Genomic DNA, 18,883 nt, shown 5'->3' on the forward strand with positions numbered 1-18,883 from the left:
TAAGGTATGAAACAGAGGTGTAAGTAAAATATATAATCCACAAATCAACTTTTCATTATAGAATGAAACTGGTTACATCAAGAAATAAAGAGATACTAGCAATAAATTCAGTAGTATCACAGTAGCTCAGTGGTGATTTGGTTAACACAAAACAGAATTATGCTATGACTATGGCCTCCTCTTTAAATGCTGTTAAATACTTACTTTAGGAATAAAACCATAATGTTAAAATTACATATTCTTTGTAAAAGCCATAAAGGCTGACAGTTCCGATTAACATACAAATAATTAAAAATGGTGATTTTGTGCTTAAAAAAAGATTCCATTATCTTATCTTGACATTTCAGATTTCTGTATTACTCCAGCAAGGCCTTCCTAATGACAAATCTAAAGTCATTTCTTCCACCATTAACGCAGGTAAGAGAACTCACATACCCATCAATTCTTTCTGTAACTGTACAGATATACTGTCATTATAACCATAGCTCATGCAAAAGGCAGAAAATTAAGTATGTTACAAGTATTTAATTCTTCTATTCTCACAGGGAATACAATCTTAGCATAGCTTTCTCAAGAACAAACTATTGGACACCCTCAGATAAACAGTGTTCACAGTAAACACAGACAGCAGCACAGTAAGAACTATAAATTTTGAGAACGCACACAAAAAAAAAGAAAAAAGCCACCAACACCAACCTAATACAAGACTTGTAAAATGTTATGTACCTACTACATATGCCAGATACATTCCTGTGACTTGGATGGATTCTAGCAGCACACATATCCTAATCTGGAGCACATAACTACTCTCCAATTAAGGATAAAAGGATCGAGTCCAAAGGCACTATTTTAAATTTTTCTTTTACCACAAAGTTGTGAGGTCTGAAGTCCAAGATGGGCTTGAAGCCCCCTGACTTTTTCAGCATCAGGAAGTGCCTTCACTAAAATCCTTTCCTTGTTCCTCTTGTAGTACAGGCTTTATAAATCTGCATTTAGAAGGGAAAAAAAATCTGGTTCAGAAGAACAGAAAGACTTTTAAGTATGCCATATCACTTCAGTCTGTGCCTTGAGAGCCTTGGACTAACTGAACTATTGCCTCAAAGCAACTCCAATAAAAAGGCTGAAGGGGCCAGTGCCTGGAAATAGTAATAATAATAATTATAGTAATAATACACAAGTATACTAACATACTGAATCAGTGTGGCTTCTGCTTCCAACAGTTTCAACAAGTATATACACACAATCCAGATCTTTCAGTTGCATTCAATTCTTTACTAGCATATTCCTTCACAATGATCACGTTTTTTCAAAAACAAACCCAGTTTTTGTTTTGTATTTTTTTAGACACACCCATCCCTGGAAGGTTTAGTTAGACTGTTCTTTTTGCCTTTTGTATTACACTTCTATTAAGACTGTTTTCAACAGAATTTCGAAAAATTTTACCACCTAGTTGCAGGAGTTTTAATTTTAATGCTTAATGTTATTTTTTTAAACAACTTAAGCATCAAATACAAGTATCTGATGCAGACAACTTCACAATCTGATTGCACTATCACTACAATCCAAACAAAAATAGTTGAAATGCTGTATATTGAGCTAAAAATATTAAACTTGGGCAGTTTTGAGAAAGATACAACACTACAAAATGCATCACCTTATTTTCTGGTACATCTTTGGAACTGCAATTTCAAAAGACAGTCAGTAAACAAAACTATTTGTGACAGACTATCATTGGTTTATCAACAGTAATACAGACTGAAAACAAAAAAAAAGGTTTAATTTACAATAATTTTTATGTGTTGAAAATCTTATGATTAAATGTTTGGAATGTAACAATTTTTAGAGCTTGAACTCAGAGGCATGACAGTCAAAACTGAGTTTTGAAAAATAAAGATCAATTCCACAGAAAGCTTCTGAGTGCAACTAATTGCAAATCAAAGCTCCCTCTTTCTTCTTGATAAATAGTAAAAATGTATAAACAACTCAAAAAAAATGAATCTCAGTTTTCAGTTTTTAAGATCTAACCGTTACATCAAAACAGACCCTCATCTCTTAGCTTATTTCTTGTTTTGCTTTCAGAGTTCCCAAGTAAAACTTTTAATGAAATGCCAATGCCCTTACAGGTGCAAGAAGCCAGTTATGAGATAAACCTGCATATAATCAGCACAAGTAGTAGGAAACCTCAATACAGCAAACATGGAAATTTCTGAAAAACTGTTGTGACAATAAAGAGTGGGAATTAAGGCGTTGGTAGCTCATTTACACCCCTCTCCTATCTGTCAATGCAGAATTTGCGCCCTTTGGTCACAAAGGTAGTTGCACAGCCATATTCCACCTATGAAGCACAGTGGATGTACCCTGCTTTTGGTAATTTGTTCATTTCAAAATCAATGTTTTCAGTAGACTAATTTTTACACAAACATTTATTTCATGTCGACATCAACTGATGTTTCAAGACTCAGATGCCTGAGTTACGCTGTGTCATCCAAGCTTCTCTTTGCAACAGCTCTCCATTCATGAAAATCAAGAGGAAGAATACTTTTTAACTACACATTCAATTTAGTCAAAATGACCTTGAGTTTATAATGGACATAACCTTTTTTGAGCAGTTATAGATGATCTGAAATCTAGTAAACTGATCAGACACAATTGAGATTAACACTAAAAAATATTTCTAAAGAAATCATTAGGTTGTATTCAGCCTAAGCAGACAGGGTATTGGAAACCAAGGACGCAGCTCTTCACATATAATTTCAAAGGATTTTCTAACTTTTGTACTACTGTGCTAAGGAAAAAAAAAAAAAAAAGCTCAATTAAGAGATGTTTCTTAAGAAAAGAAAGTTGTCTTGAGGCTTGATTGAATGACCACTCATTCATCCTGTTCACCACCACCCTTGCGGTTAACACCACAGAGGTACAAGCTTGTGCATACTTCTCCAGAGGTACAAGCTTGTGCATACTTCTCCAGAGGTACAAGCTTGTGCATACTTCTCCCACTATTTCATCCAATTAAAAACTAAAATGGTGCTTTTTCCTGGGGAAGAAGTATGCTTATAAATAACATATAAACTCCCACAAATAGTTTTGGCCTCATTTTAAATGCTATAGTAGTCTTTCTTGTTTTCTTTCACATTTCCCACCCCACCATTTACAGTTCAAAATATCTTTGTTTCAACTGTCTTTTTTCCCCCTGCTGTTTTAGTACATAACTAGAGATACGCATACATACATATGTATATATTCATATATCTTACCTCAAAAATCAGGCAAGCAAAATAGTTAATTAAAATGTCAAATGCTGGTAAAGAATTATGTCCCCGAAACTACACAGGACAACTGTTTAGATTAATTGTACCAACACAGGCAAAACAAACAAACAAAAAGAAACACAACAAAAAATCCACGACTGAAGCTGAAGATGCCAAACAAGACTATTAAAACATTACCCCAGTCCACAGTCAACTTCTTAGCTCAGAAAGACACTGCTCCTTTGCTGTGAAGCTTTAATCAATTGTTTGACATCATCAGGACAGCTTCCCTTTTTGGCATCTCACGCCCACCAGGTTTCCTCCTCAAGCAAATTATGTTTCCTGACATCTTATAACCAAATACAGTAACATACACAATGCCAAGCAGAGTTTTGTACATGCTTTCACCTTTGCACATATATCTTTTATCGTACATTACACAATTAAAGCTAATATCATAGCTTTAATTCTACATTATGATGCTGTGTTGAGAAAGCAGTGGGTACGCTTGTCAAGTGAATTCTTGAAAATGTAACCAGCTTACAAAAATTTAAAGGGAAATCAGAACTTTCATTCTCAAAAAAAAAAGATCAGGAAAGCTGAATACAACTTCTGTCAAAACCTGTTCCCAGATACTGAAGTAAGGATAATGTCACAGATTATTTAGACTACTCAATCTGGAAAATGAATCTTTCTGTCATGAATGGTATGTCTCTAAAATACTTGGTTCCTTCACAGATCTTTGAAGCAATCATTGATTACAGTGTAACCTGTTCAGAATTAATTCCCCAGAATTCACTCCTAGGTTAATCATATTGTGCCAAACATTTATACTAAAAAATCTAAGCTGGTATAGAGCACCAATTCAGGTATTTGACCATTTATCACATTCCTGTGTAATACTATCTCCAGGAAATGTCTGGGAATTCACACTGTCGACACTTTATCAACGGTGTCAGCCAAACTGGGTGGCAAGAGGTTACCCCCACCCTGAAGTCCAGTGAGTGCAAGTCTCTTGCCATTTGGGAAATATAACCTCTCGTAGACTATAACCTAGAATCAAGGATTATTTTTAAGGACAGGACTCTCACATAAATATGATGTGGTATCCAATTTCGTCAGTGCACAGACAGGCTCTGTCTCTTAGACATACTATAGAAATTGCTAATTTCAGAAAAGGACAAAAGCAGTTCTGCATATGGTTGGATATTACCTTGTGAAAGCTTTGTTTTCCAGCTGAAAGTTACAATTACAAAAAAAAAAAGCGCAACTTCTCTTTCCTTATGCACTAAATAACTAAATAACAACATATGAAGTTCCCTGTACAGAAGTGCAGAACATGCCATTTATCATAAACAGCTTTAGTTTCAGTTATTTATTAAAAGAAAACACAAAATGAAGGACTGTCACAGATTTAAAAATGAATAAATACATAAAATTCTCCTTTTCAAACTCGTCTCTCTATGCTCTAGAAAAAAAAAATGGTTTAAATTTTATCACCTTCCTTTGTCTTAGTTATCCCTGGATTCTCTTATCCTGGCATATGGTCCCTTAAGAAAAAAGAAACGGAACAACATAACCAGGAAGCCACTATGGGAATTCCCCACAATGAGCAGAGCTGGCCACAAATCTTAGAGCCAGCAGCTTTTTGCCAGCCTTGTATTAAATAAATAAATAAATGTCACTTGCTGTTCACAGGTCTTTATTTTAAACTTCGTAAGACAGAACAAAACTCTAACCTGGTCTAGTGGGGAAAAAAAGTCCATAAAAATTTAACAAAGCTGAAAACAATATACTGTCATGTCTTCCAAGAAGAAAGAAGAAGATAAGCTACGTTAAACACTAGGTCTTTTATAGAACCACAAACCAAGCATGAGAACATCATACAAGATGAGGCTGACCCCCAAACATTTTAGAACACATCACAAAACCTGAAAGATTTCACTCTCCTGATTTTGAAAGGCCTCTTAGTCAGAGCAAGCTCTTACTTTTTGTTTCCCTTTGAACCTCCATTTTAATTCTTACTCTCCAGTCTTCTTTTGCTCCTTGATAACAATATACTTACTAAAAAGCAGACATTCTTGATGCTCTAAGTCCATATTCTTTAAGGTGGCAAAAAGCAGTCCGAAAAACTTGTCAGTTTGCTAAATCTAAAAATCTTATATTGTTGAAATCCAGTTTTTCTAACAGCAGCGTCAGAATTAAAAAAAACAATAGCTACACACCTCTTTCAAGTACGTGTTTTGTGTTTTTTTTTTCTTCTTTAAGATTCCTTTGTTTAAAGGGGATAGTATTGAATTAACAGCAGCAGCAAAGAATTTCAAGGTTTTTTTTCTACTGAATTCCCATTCAAGTAACATTTCTCACAGATCACTACTCTGGCAGCAATAATTGTATGAAGAATTACATAGTAAAGGGAATAGAGGGATATTGTCAAAATGTTGTTGCATTAATATTAATATTTAGGGTTTGTTAGTTGGGTTCTTTTTCCCCACTCATCAAGAAGTGAAAAGGAATTAAGTAGGCCTTAACTTCAGCACTCATCTATCAACCATAGGATGACTTGAAGCATTCCATGATGGCAGAGTTGCAGTAAGATTTTAAATACTTTACCTATTTCATTAAAATCAAAACAGTATCTTTTATAAAACATCCAGATTCAGAAAAAAAGATGGCGAAAGAGTATTACAGAGTAATGAGATGTATGGGTGGGGTGCAAAACAATACCAAATATAATAAAAGCAATACCTACTTTTGAACTAGCTTGAAAGACACTTCTCAGCTAAACAATAATCTGAACATACTTTGTAATAGAACACGGATCACTGAAAAATAGAACTTTGTCCTCTCTTCTTTTTTTCCATGTAAGCAGGTTGTACTATCTCTCCCATACTGTCCAATGAGTCTGTCATTTCCACTATTAAATACAACTTTCATAAGCAGTGAAAACTTAACAAAAAACTAAAAGGAAGGCTGAACAAGAGAGAGGCAAAAGCATATAACTAATTACTTTTCTGTTGAAAAGCAGATTTGAAAATGACAATATCATCTCTGTAGAAAAAAAGGAAAATGATTAATTAATCAGATTGAAAAGAAAATATTAGTGTACGAGCTTCCCATTAGTAGTCTGTTACTGTAAATTTATAGGTGATATGAATCAAAACGTTATAAGAACGATCAATTGAGAATACAGATATTTTTTTAAAAACTTGACAAGGAAATGCAGAACTACAAAAAGCCAAATATTCAGCCAATTAAAGAAAAGTAACACTTTGTTACAGTGACCTAACTTCTATACACAATAATGGTATATTAGAACACAGTAACAGAAAGAAATCTAGATATTTCACGCTACTGGCACGGACAATAAAGACTGTTGTGAATAGATAATAAGCATATAATAAAGTTTTGATGAGAAACAGATAATATTTTCCAATGGGCTGATGCCTCAAACTTCTAATTGAAAAATCAATTTATTTCAGAAATTTCAGTCTGGACTTTTAAACTTAAAAATCCTGAATAATAATTTATCAAGTTGTGTTTAAGATTCTACTGAAATAAACATCTCTACTGGTTACCTAGATAACTCACATGGATAGTCATAATACTCACATACCTTTAAACAAAAGTTATGAACTCAGCTAACATTGCACTTTTCACAATGGTAATAATGTTAGTGGAGCTTCAGAATGTAACCAGAGATAAAGTTAGAAAGCTAGAAAAACTAAGCTCATGTTTGTAATTGAAAATACCTGAACATACATAGATTTCAAAGAAAAACTTAACAACAGAGGAAACATGCGGTAATGTTTCCTTATGCATTGCTTTAAAGTGTTTCCAAACAGGAAGCACACAAGCAGGTTTTCAGGCAGCAGTATCAATATTCCCTTGCCTTCTTTCTCCTCCTCTTTACCACCATAGTTTTTATCTCTTTATTTTATAACCCATAACTGTGATTACACACTCTCTAGAACATTACCTTTATCTTATATGACTTATTGTATCTTCAGAATACCAGACAAGAGGTTTAAATCTGCAATTATTTACCAATGTTACCTTAGTAAGCTAAGACAAGTTCAGAGAACAGCAGCAAACGACTCCTAGGATAGTACTAATTTTAAAATAAAAAAATTTGACGTGTATATCTACTTAAGATACAACTACAAGGAAAAAAACAAATGCTTGAAATGCACCGACACCAAAAATTTTACTTAAGCATACTAAGTAGAGGCATAAACGGCACACTGGATGCAAACAAAAGACATATCAGGGTACAGAAGGGAAGTGGGGAATTTTTCAAAAGCTAAACCAGGCAAGGGAAATCAGAAGCATACAAGTTGTGGTCAAATGGCAAACAAAGTCTATGTTATAATTTGCTTCCAGTCAAGCAAGTGTTTATATACAATATATACCATATTCACCCAGAAAAAAAATATCTGGACAGATGCTGAAAAAGTTGAAAGATTTTAGTTAAATAAGTACCTAGGCACCTACATTTCTGATCATCTTGAACTAGCTTAAGATAATCTATCAGCACCTATTTAGCATCTATGCAGTCCAATAAGAGAATAAAACTCCTACTTTAAAAAAAAAGCATGTAAGTTTACATGACTGTCCTAGAGACAAGGTTGTATCAAAACTACAAATACGCACATATTATATACATTTAACTTTAAAGCACTGAAGACAGCATCCCCCAAAAGCTCACGAAGTCCAGCCTTTGCTCATTAAAGTTTGAACTTTTAAACAGCAGTAGTTATAAAAGCCAAACACCTTTATAAGTTAGGCAAGTAAGTCTTAGTTCTAGCAAGTGGCAAGCTAATAGAGAAATTAAATATTAACAACAGCAAAATAATATTCATTACTTTTTAAATGAATTTTAAATATTTTGCTGTATAACAACAAAAAAGCCTTATATTACTTGATTTATACAGCTCCAATATCTATAGATCTTATTCAGTTTAGTTGGGTGTGCCATCTTTTAATGAACGCTTAAGTTATTTCAGGTTGGATATTGAATATTCATAGGGATAACAAGACGCCACTTTCCACTGAATGTTCTAAAACTAAATAAAGAAGTACACATCCTTAATACAATGGAAATGTAAGTTAAGACAAAATTATATCATGATTTTTAGGTCTTAAAAAAATTAAAGTTTCTTTCATAATGTTAATTCAGCCATCTGTAATTATGTTCAATTAGTTTCCTTTTGCTGTTCTCAGTCATAATTAAGAATTAAGTATTAAGAATTAAGAATTAAGTATTAAGAATTACAGTGCTGCAGAAGCATATAGTAAACAGACTACTTTACTTGTTGCACTACAGTTGAATTAGTGCCATATGGGTAACCTGCGTATTTTGAAAGTGCTGTATCCTCTTTCAAATACACATAATAATACTAGCATAATAAGCTAAACTGCATTTTACATTTAAAGTGAAACTTAGAAATGAAATGGCACAAAAACTACCAAGTAGTGAAAAAGAAACAAATTATTACTAAAAGATCTCAGATATTCAGTAATATGTGAACTACTTACCTCGGTTGCAATGTCAGCTTTATAACCGTCTTGTGTGGCAAAGAATCTTGGGAAGATTGAATGTCATCCTACAAGAGAAAACCTACAAATTAGCTTTTGAATACACGATTATATATGATATGAGTTATGTCAATTATAAGAACTTGAAGAAGTACAAAACCATGTTAGCCGTACCATAAACGGAACCCTATTCTAGCACGTTACATGGGAAGATGTCAACCTTCCTCTCTTCAAAAAGTGCTTTGCAATTTTTATATTTTAGTAAGAGGATCTTTTTACTAAAGATCCTAAAGAATTTAAGACAGACAGGAGAAAATAAAAGAAAAACAACAACTCACTTTAATTAATTCAGTGGGAAATCTTTGCTACCATTAAATATCCCTTATTGTTAGATACCTTTATCTCATTGTTACCCCTTATTTTCATTTCTTGCATACCAGAAATCATAATCACCAACCTCCTTGAGATTTTGCAAAAAGTTATCATATCTTTATACTAACTTCCTTTTGCTAAGTATTTACTCTCTGAAACTTTACCGTCCTGTATTTTTGTCACAACGACTTACAGTTTGGCATTTTGGCAAATCTTGTTGTTACCTTATATAGTACATAAAAAAAATCTTTCAAAAACAGTTTGGGGTGTGTATGATTTTTTATATGATATAAACTACTTCAAGAATTGTTTCACAGTATAGAGGAATCCCTGTTTTGTTATTGGTGGTGGTTTTTTTGTTTGTTTTTCACTATTTTCACCCTTTTCTTAAATAACAACGATCCAGCTCCAATAACATAAGGTAGTGATGAGACATTGCTACCACTATTACCTTAGTCTTTAAGCAAGAAAACAGTTCAGCAGTAGTGTTGCATTTCTGTTGGTTCATATAATGGTGACCACTACAGAATTTGCAACTGACAGGAAAAGCTCCTAGTTCTTCAGAGTATTCCAAGACATCCTCAAAATCATGTTTTTTAAATCCAACTATTGCCATATACATGAAAGCTTTCTTTCTACACCCAATGAAATAATACTAATATTCGGGACTGGTCCAATCAGTTACATAGTTACACTTCATACACTGGATCTCAGATCATTCAGGTATTGCTAAGTTTTTGGTTTTTTTTTTTCCCCTCCAATTATATCTCCTGGAATGCTGCTACAGTCTCCTGCTCTGCTCCTTCACCCATCAAAAACAACAGCTGTTTTCAACCTTGAAGTCTTTATCATTTGTCTTACTTGACTTTCTTGGTATTCATTGTGAATGTCAATCTATGATCAGTTCTTGATATCAGCTTCAATGAGCAACTTGATGGTATTTTGAAACAAGTGCCTTTGAACTTTCTACTTGTTCAAGGTTTGTATATTCTGAAATATGGGAAACTTCTCCCATTATTATCATACAAGGCCTTTTGGTCACAGTATCAACAGAAGTGTTGGGATATTAGGCTTTTGATATGCTTCAATTACTGTATATAATACAGATAAACCATAATCTACTTCTGTTACCAGCTTCTTTCCTCATCTTATACAAAGATTATAAATTCAGTAAGAGAAGGTCTTTCTTTTTCATGTCTGCTTTCACATTATCTGCTGAATGGCTTTGACTATTAGCATGCTCTAAGAATATATGGTTTAAACAGCACTTCCACAATCCAGTGATACTAATTCAGACTCATATAGAACAGAAATAATGAAAGTTTAGTAAACTGCAGTATCACAAGATCCTCCAATATAATTTAAAGCAGAAGTGAAAACTGAAAACTTCAGTCCATGAATAACTTCAAAATATTTTTACTTTTTAAACAAGTACATTTAGTTTAGCCTTTCCAACCAGCAGTTAGCTTTTCCAACCAGCAGAAAAATCATGTTTGTGTCATATGTAGAATATGCATATATATTAGATTCAAAGTCAAAAAAAAATAAAGAAAGAACTATTTTAACAGACTGTTTTAATGTGAAGACTTTAAAAATAATCTGAGTTACTACACTGGGACATGTAAGCCAGCAGAATACACGTCAGTTTGCTACCTTTTGTTATGTTAAAACCACGACATAATCATACACAAGACTACCTTAATCCTGCTACATTGACACACAAATTAAAACACCTCCTTTTCTATCTACTCCAGGTGTAGGACTTCCTAAAATTACCTAGCTATAATAGCAGGCATTTTTTTGCTTAGAAAATTATATAAATTGAGAATTATGAAAGGAAAAAGTATTAGTAAGTGTGTTTCTTTAGGGTGTTGTCTTCAAAATGAGTCTCAAATTTATTTATGGAGATCTGTTGCTGACTTTATCCTCAGGAGATACCAGTTTTGAGTGATCTCAGATAAGAAAAAAAGTACAAGGCTTGTCCAGACTTCGTCCTGCACATCCAGCTTAGACTTATGTTTGAGATATAAATTTTTATCTTCCCACTTTTTTTAAAGTAGCAAAGCCAAATTATAGCACCACATACCATTATATATTCACATACTGTATACATTTTGCTGAAATCACCAACAAATTTATGTCCATAAGAAAAACACCCAATTTTACTATGTCATTCACAAAGTGGGACAAAATAAGCCCATTTACTTTAGCCATGAACTCTTCAGCATCAACTGCTAAAATTTTCGCTTCTTATTTTCCAACACCTTCAATTAATATGAACAGTGGTAAGGATATTCCTGAGCAAGCATTAGCTGTAAATTTCAGTATGACTGTTTCCAGGCCACTCAAACCACATTGAAAAAATGCTACTCACATTTTTGGAGAAAATTAAGAAAGATAGCTCACCATCTTAAGGAATGGAGTTGATGTATCATAATTATAAGCACCTTTATCCTTCAGGATAAGAATATGAGCAGAGTCAATTATCACTTTTTTCAAGTTCATTAGTGAATGGAAAAGCCTGTTAAAAATTTTAAAGTAGTATTAGTTTTCACAAGTTGTTTTCTCTCAATGTGATGATACCAAAACTAAAAAAAAAAAGATTTTAAAAAATCAAAAATACAACTTTCAGAAAAATGTTATTTTAAACACTGATATAGGTTGAGCTTATAAACAGATGGTTGCAATGTATGCAAAATGACCTGACTGCAAAATGCAGAAATATTCTGCATTACACTATATTTCTACCTTGCATCCTGAAAATTAGGTACATTTCCACTCCACTGTTATATCGCAAAATGTATGCCCCCTAAAGCACCAGGTATTTTTTCAAAATGTTGATCTCAGGGAAGTTTGTGTTTTACACATTTAATTACCAAAGTCTGAAGTAGTCAAAGGCCAGCCTGAAAAGTTGGTCTGACTAAAGATTGTTTTTAAGCAGGATTAGAGAAACTATAAGAAACATGAAAATAATTAAATTAAATGTGTACTGGCACTTCCATTGTCTCAACTGATGCAAGGTTTCCAAATTCTTCAACACATACAGATGTGTAATTTTAAAATTAAGGGTTTTCTTCACTTTACAAATACTCTCTCACAATTAAGTGCATTGTACATGTTTATATCTCTTTTAGTCTATGATTTTAAAAATTAACACATTTATGGAATTTAAAAATACTTCCCATGAATGTAATAGGTTAAACAGAGAAGAGTAGTTCAAAGAAATTTTAAATAATAATCTATTTATAGCCATGCTCTACCATCAACAGTCGATCACCCATCTCAATTAATCAAATTCACTAATGCTTAACATTCCAATATGTAACCATTTTCAGAACTAAGATATAATAAAGATATATATCTAAACATAGGCATATATCATACACTTTTTTTTTTTCAAAAAAAATCCACAAAGTAAATAGCAGAACATTTTGCCAATACTGAGAAAGCAATAACCTACAGATATAACAGGAATAAACAAAAACACACAAATTAAGTATAAGATTGGAAACATTAAAAAGATTTTCCATGTTGAGAAAGAGAACATTATAGAAGGTATAGGATTTTCCGAGCTCTTCCATGAGATATTACCACACAGTACAATGGAGAAACTACAGTAACTGATAATACTACAGTTTAAGTACTGAATATTTTGCTAGCTATAGCAAATGTTCATCTCTGTTTGAAATAATTACCTAGTGCCATAATCCACAACTACCCAATCTTTTGCTGTTCCTGTAATAGCATCATGATGCTGAAAGAGCCCAAGGTTCCTTCTAGCTTCTGTCAGCAATTTATAGTTATCCACCGAAGGAAATACACTCATCTTCTCCGATTTACTGGACTGTACCAAAGCCAAGTAGTATAGGATCTCAGCTGTCCTGGAAGCGTAAAGAAAAATCAAATATTTTTAATAGGTTTAAAAAGCAAAATGCAACACACATTTTACTTGAAGAATAAGCTTATGTTTTCACATCTTTCCACATATCTGGTTCTTTAAACGAGTTCTTTAAATGTTCATCTTGTATTTTTTTTAACCTGTTGCTGGCTTCAAACAGTTAAAAATCCCTACTGCACTTCATCAGCTTCTGGTTGAACCTTGTAAGCTTCCTGGAAGGTTTTTCAGTAATGGAAAATAGAGCTATAAAATAAAAATATGCCAGTACAAAATGGTATACGATTTTCAGAAATGTGTAAGGTATAAAAATTAGATCTTAAAACAACGCAGTAAAATAGAATGTCTTACAGGAGACATACAATTTCCATTTCACAAATCAACTTATTAAATTAATATTATCTTTAATACATAAATACATAAATTCTACATAATTTTGTAAATATCTGTATCGTATAAATATAATATGCAATCTGTAAATACCTATATAGAGGTATTCTACCTTTTTTACTATAAGCAAAATAAATTTTCCAAAAGACTTATGTGGTTCATCCACAGTAAGCATTCACCTGATAGGTAAGATCTCTGTATACAAAAAGTTTATTTTACAAAAACACCAGTAATTATAATTACCAGTCTATTACCAGAATATCTAACACATACCTGTAAAAAAAAAATCTTGGATACCACCTGTTTATTTTTTTTTCCTATCTCCTTTTCCTAAAATGTTAGGGTGCTGTTTTTAAAAATTAAGTGTTTCAAATTCCTTTTCAAACTTTGAGGTTAATGAAGGTTTCCCATAGTTTAAGGAAACCAAGGAATTATGGATTAATGTTATAAAAAGTAAAGAAAGCAAAATAACACATTCTTGAAACAAATGTAAAACTAACTTCTAAGCACGTAAATAAATTTTTTAAAATGTGGTAAATACCGTAACTTCTACATTTACCCAAGTTATCAATTAGTGTTTGTGTTGAAATTTAAATTAGGTATTAAAACAAATAGGAAACTCAGTCTCATCTTGAGTTCTCAGCACAAGAAGAATGCTGATCTGTTAGAGCGGGTCCAGAGGAGGGCCATGAAGATGATCAGAGGGCTGGAGCAGCTCTCCTGCATAGAAAGGCTGAGAGAGCTGGGGCTGTTCAGCCTGGAAAAGAGAAGGCTCCAGGGAGACCTCATTGCGGCCTTTCAGTACTTGAAGGGAATTTATAAAAGAGATGGAGAGTGACTTTTTGCTCAATCAGGTAATGACAGGACAAGGGGGAATGGTTATAAACTAAAAGAGGGGAGATTTAGATTAGAATTTAGGAGGAAATTCTTCACTCAGAGGGTCGTGAGGCACTGGAACAGGTTGCCCAGAGAAGCTGTGGATGCCCCATCCCTGGAGTGTTCAAGGCCAGGTTGGATGAGGCCCTGAGCAACCTCATCTAGTGGGTGGCACCCCTGTCTACAGCAGAGGGGTTGGAATTAGGTGATCTTCAAGGTCCCTTCCAACAAAGGCCATTCTATGATTCTATGATTCTCAGGCTGTGCATTGTTATCAATTGCTAACATGAAAAATGCCTTTGGATGCAGTTTGGTCTCTGTTTTTATGCATTGTACATATGAGAACTACGTAAAAACCTCAAGTAGCTTGTCCTAAGTCGTTTTTATAGAAATAAGTTCTACGAATGAAGGATGAAAGAGAATGTTTACTTCAAATCACCACCACTGAACACTATCAAACAAAATTGAAAGATAATAGCCCTGTTCATTGTCATATTATCAGTATTTGAGGAAAAGGATGAGATTTTGATCTCGCAGATAAGATAGCTGTTGAAATGCTACATGTAAGCTCAAGCTCCTGTATTATAAATTACATTTCCTTTAATTTCAGTACTGGTGTGCAAACTTAACAGCTGTGATCTTAATGCTGTTTAGTGCAATCTCCTACCTCTATGCATTCCTTGTACTTCATCCTTGTACAACTTAACGTTAAAGGAAAACACGTATGATGTAGTTAAAGAGGCATTACATGCACATTCATCAAGTGGATAAACCCTGAAAGCTTTACCTTTTTTTTGTTTGTTTGTTTTTAGTGGATTTAGCCACTAAATATTGACTCAACTGTAGCTATTAGAGAGTTATATGTAGAATTAAAGAACACAAAAAACTTTAGACTTCCCTCACATTTTGCCTCCATATTTGAAAAAAAAATAAAAATAAAAAAATCATTATTTATAAACAAAGTCACAACTTTAAAACCAAAAGAAGTTTTAAAATTAAAATGAAGCTGCGCAGTAAATACGGACATAGTTTCAGCAAAATCTGAAGCACCTAAATTCATCTGTCTCTTCCACACAGCCTCAAAAACTGAAAGAAGTTCCATTTCTAACACATGGTTTTCACATATGGTACTGATAAAATGTGCATAGCCTTTTCTTTAGGAGCTGTGTTCCAAAATAAACATCAAATATTTGGGATCTAATGAATAACAGTCTCTTAGATGCAGACTTTTCCTGTCAAGTCAAATTATTATTATAAGTGTTAAAATAGTTTAAGAAGAAAGAAGAAATAATTTAAGTCAAAGACAAAAGACACCCAGTAATAAAACGAGAAGAAATACTATATTAGAGAACACTAACTTATGAGCAAGAATTTACCTCTCTCAGATATTTCCGCATATAAAGATGTATAAAGTCTTGGTATTTCTCACCTCAATTTCAAACCACAGCACATTAGAAGCATGCCTAAAGCAGTTACCTACAAATTATCCAGTTTGTTGTAACTTCTCCTTGTATCTCTAACTTGACAAGACGCTGCAAATAAACCAAAATTGCTTCACTGATTGCTCAAAAACTATACCACGTTATATTTAGGTCACCTTCACATGTAACCTAAATAAATAATTTTACAAAGAGTTTCTGCACTCTTAAGATGTGTCCTGTTCTACCCATCTGTACAGATAAAAGCATGACCAAGGCTCTTGCCCTGCACCTTAATTATTTCAACAACCTTTTTTGTGGACTTAAAACAATTTTGCACTGATTACATCTCTAATGAATGAAACTGTAGAATGCCTTCCTAACTTGCCTCCAGCTATGTTGTTGCTTTTTGGATCTTTTCGTTAGTACATTAAACAAAGTGCTGGGCACTGCCATCACCACCCTTCACAAACTATTTCAATCTATCTCTGCCTTAATATTAAAATAATCAATCTGTCTCAAATAAGTAACAATAACAATCTCCATAATACAATTCTTAAACGTTCATGCACTTTCCCTAATGCACAAAGCCAAAACCTTTCAAAACAGGAGAAAAAAAAAGAAACAAAGTATCTTCGTAGGCAGTCATCATAGAGGTCCTGAGGTTGTATACTGCACCACAATTTCCTAGATATTGAGTAGCAGTGGAGTACTTTTTAATCCTGGTACTCCTAAAGAACCTAAAATTTTCCACCCGTGGCAAATGAAGACTGAACCTGGAATGGGAGATAGCTATCTGTTCTTCTACATCTATATAGATAGATATCTTCCGTTCCTGTTTCATTCCTCTACGTGCACAAACATACTCACGCTATACAGACAGACGGAAGAGAGCTCAAAATGGAAATTTAACCAAAAAGCTTGGAGGAAAAGGCTTATTAACGAAATATGATCAGAATATATTTCTTACGATTTTAAAGAAAAAATAAATAAAAAAAGACAAAAACTCAAATTCTGCTCTTTACTCAGCTGTTATGGTGTATTTGAAGCTTCTCCAGGCCTCTGACAGCAAACTTTTCAGAAAGACATATTAAACTGGCAAGAACTCATTTACACATCTTGTTCTTAAATGTCATTCACAGATGCTATTGAAGGATTAAAGCCTTTCCAGGTATAATATTAGTAACATGCTTAGATTTAATTCAAAAGAAATAGGGTTTAGTTTTCTTCCAGAGATTCACATAGAAATCTAGTAACTTTTTCAGATATTGAAGTTAACTGACACTCTTACATGAATGAACATTTTAACAGTGTAAAGACAAAGTTGTAAACACCACAAATAAACTTGAAAGCCATTCACATGAAATTTTCTGCAACATAACTAATGAAAAACACAAAGATGAGAATAAAGTAAGTATAATATCCAAAAAGTTTGAGAAAATTTGATAAAGCTAAAATAAAATTAAATTCTTGGCTCACAGTGAATGAAAGCAAGAAAATAAAATAAAAAAAAATAAAAAATAAAATAAAAAAAAGAACTACCACCACCAAAAACAGGAAATTGGAAATTTAGAGTATGAGGACATTATCTGTCCTGTTTTCCACGCATCTTGTCTTCTCCAATATCAGTATTAAACAAGGCCATGTTTTCAGTGAAGATCAAAGATTCTTATGATAATTACATCTGTCTCGTTAGCTTTTTTATTATTCATAATGTCAGTGAAGTAACCAAAAAATAAAGTGGATCTAAGAAAATCACGTTTTGGTGATGCTTGGTACAGTATTTGTAAGGGTTTGTTTTGAACAAAGAGCTGCCACTTACCAATCACTGTTAGCCTTACAAATGCCCTCTTTTACTGTAAGTTGTTCTAACAACCTTGGTTTTGTACAGAAAGTAAGCATAACGCTTCTAACATTTCAAATTAACATCTCAAACATTCTGATTAGATTTTCAGAAAAGGTTTTAACAGGGTTTTCTTTTAGCACATACACACACAAAAAAAGATACGTATTTTATATAAAATACACTTAAAATTAGATGTTACATGTTTTCTTCTTGGTTTATACATTATTAGGCCATATAATATATTTCAAATCTAAGCAGTTATTTCACTTGAGCTAAATTGTCAAATACCCAAATAGGTTTATTCCATCTGTCAGAACTGAATTTTCATAGATATTTTCACAGCTCTAATACAAAAATGAAGTATTTAATTCAAGGTCACAATTTCACCTGTGTTATGCCACCTGAATATTAAAATTCATAGAATAGGTAATACATTTTTTATTTTGATTTCCTAAATTTTCAGTAAACACAATGTGCTATTAGACATTTATGTAAATTACTAGCTTCAACATATTTTACAATCTGTACATGTTCAATATTTCCAATTTTAAAAGTTGAATTGTTTTAAATTTTGCTAAAATTTGAATTTTACAGAAAACTACATCCAGCATATAAAAAAAGAAATCAGAGTGAAAGTCTTAATATAGCACACTTTAGCAATCAGCCACCTGTTCATTTCAGCACCCATTCTAGAAATTCAATTGTGTGGCATACTACAGAGCACTATGAAATGTTGAGCAAGGTTAGCAGCGTATTTTTTAAACAAGCTCTGCTGAGCATAATGAATATTAAAGCTGCAGTTTAAAACTACTCTGCAAAACCCAAAGTAACAATGTGAAAAGTACAGATGGGAGAAGAAAATGAGGTCAGAATCTCAAGTCTTTAGTTCTCACAAAACAATAAAATCTGGAACATGTCTTACAGATGTTGACTTTTTTTTACAGTAGAATGAAATTAAGGTAAGTATTGAAACTGATACCATCCAATCTGAGTAACATTTTTAAGCTCTTTTCAAAGACGGCCTCACCAAGCAATTATTTCTCTCAAAAAATTGCCAGTCCTACAGATATTTAGCCACAAATAAAATATCAATCTTTTTTCTTCACATACAAAAAAGAACAGGTCAGCAAAGGTCTTACACTGTCCAGTGCAAAAGTTCAAGTTCACACCATGTTTAGTTTTCTTCACCCTCTTCAATTTATCTAGTAATAACAGGTGAACTAACAAACATCTTGTAAACTCAACAGCTTTTGACCACAGGTTCCAGTAATAAACTAGTTAATCCTTGCTGTAAAGCCTT

General features: G+C 33.0%; 1 protein-coding gene across 1 annotated transcript in view; it reads right to left on the bottom strand.

The window, feature by feature from the left end:
- The window catches only part of MAN2A1 (mannosidase alpha class 2A member 1), a 138,726-nt gene that overhangs the window by 61,060 nt on the left and 58,783 nt on the right, over positions 1–18,883 (bottom strand). The window contains exons 11-13 of the mRNA XM_080572773.1: positions 12,854–13,039; positions 11,565–11,679; positions 8,787–8,854 (exon numbers count right to left, since the gene is read on the bottom strand). Of these exons, the coding sequence (XP_080428899.1) occupies positions 8,787–8,854; positions 11,565–11,679; positions 12,854–13,039 (369 nt within the window). The remainder of the gene's footprint in view (positions 1–8,786; positions 8,855–11,564; positions 11,680–12,853; positions 13,040–18,883) is intronic.

The sequence above is a fragment of the Anser brachyrhynchus genome (assembly GCF_964034855.1).
Source record: "Anser brachyrhynchus genome assembly, chromosome: Z".
Lineage (NCBI taxonomy): Eukaryota > Metazoa > Chordata > Aves > Anseriformes > Anatidae > Anser > Anser brachyrhynchus.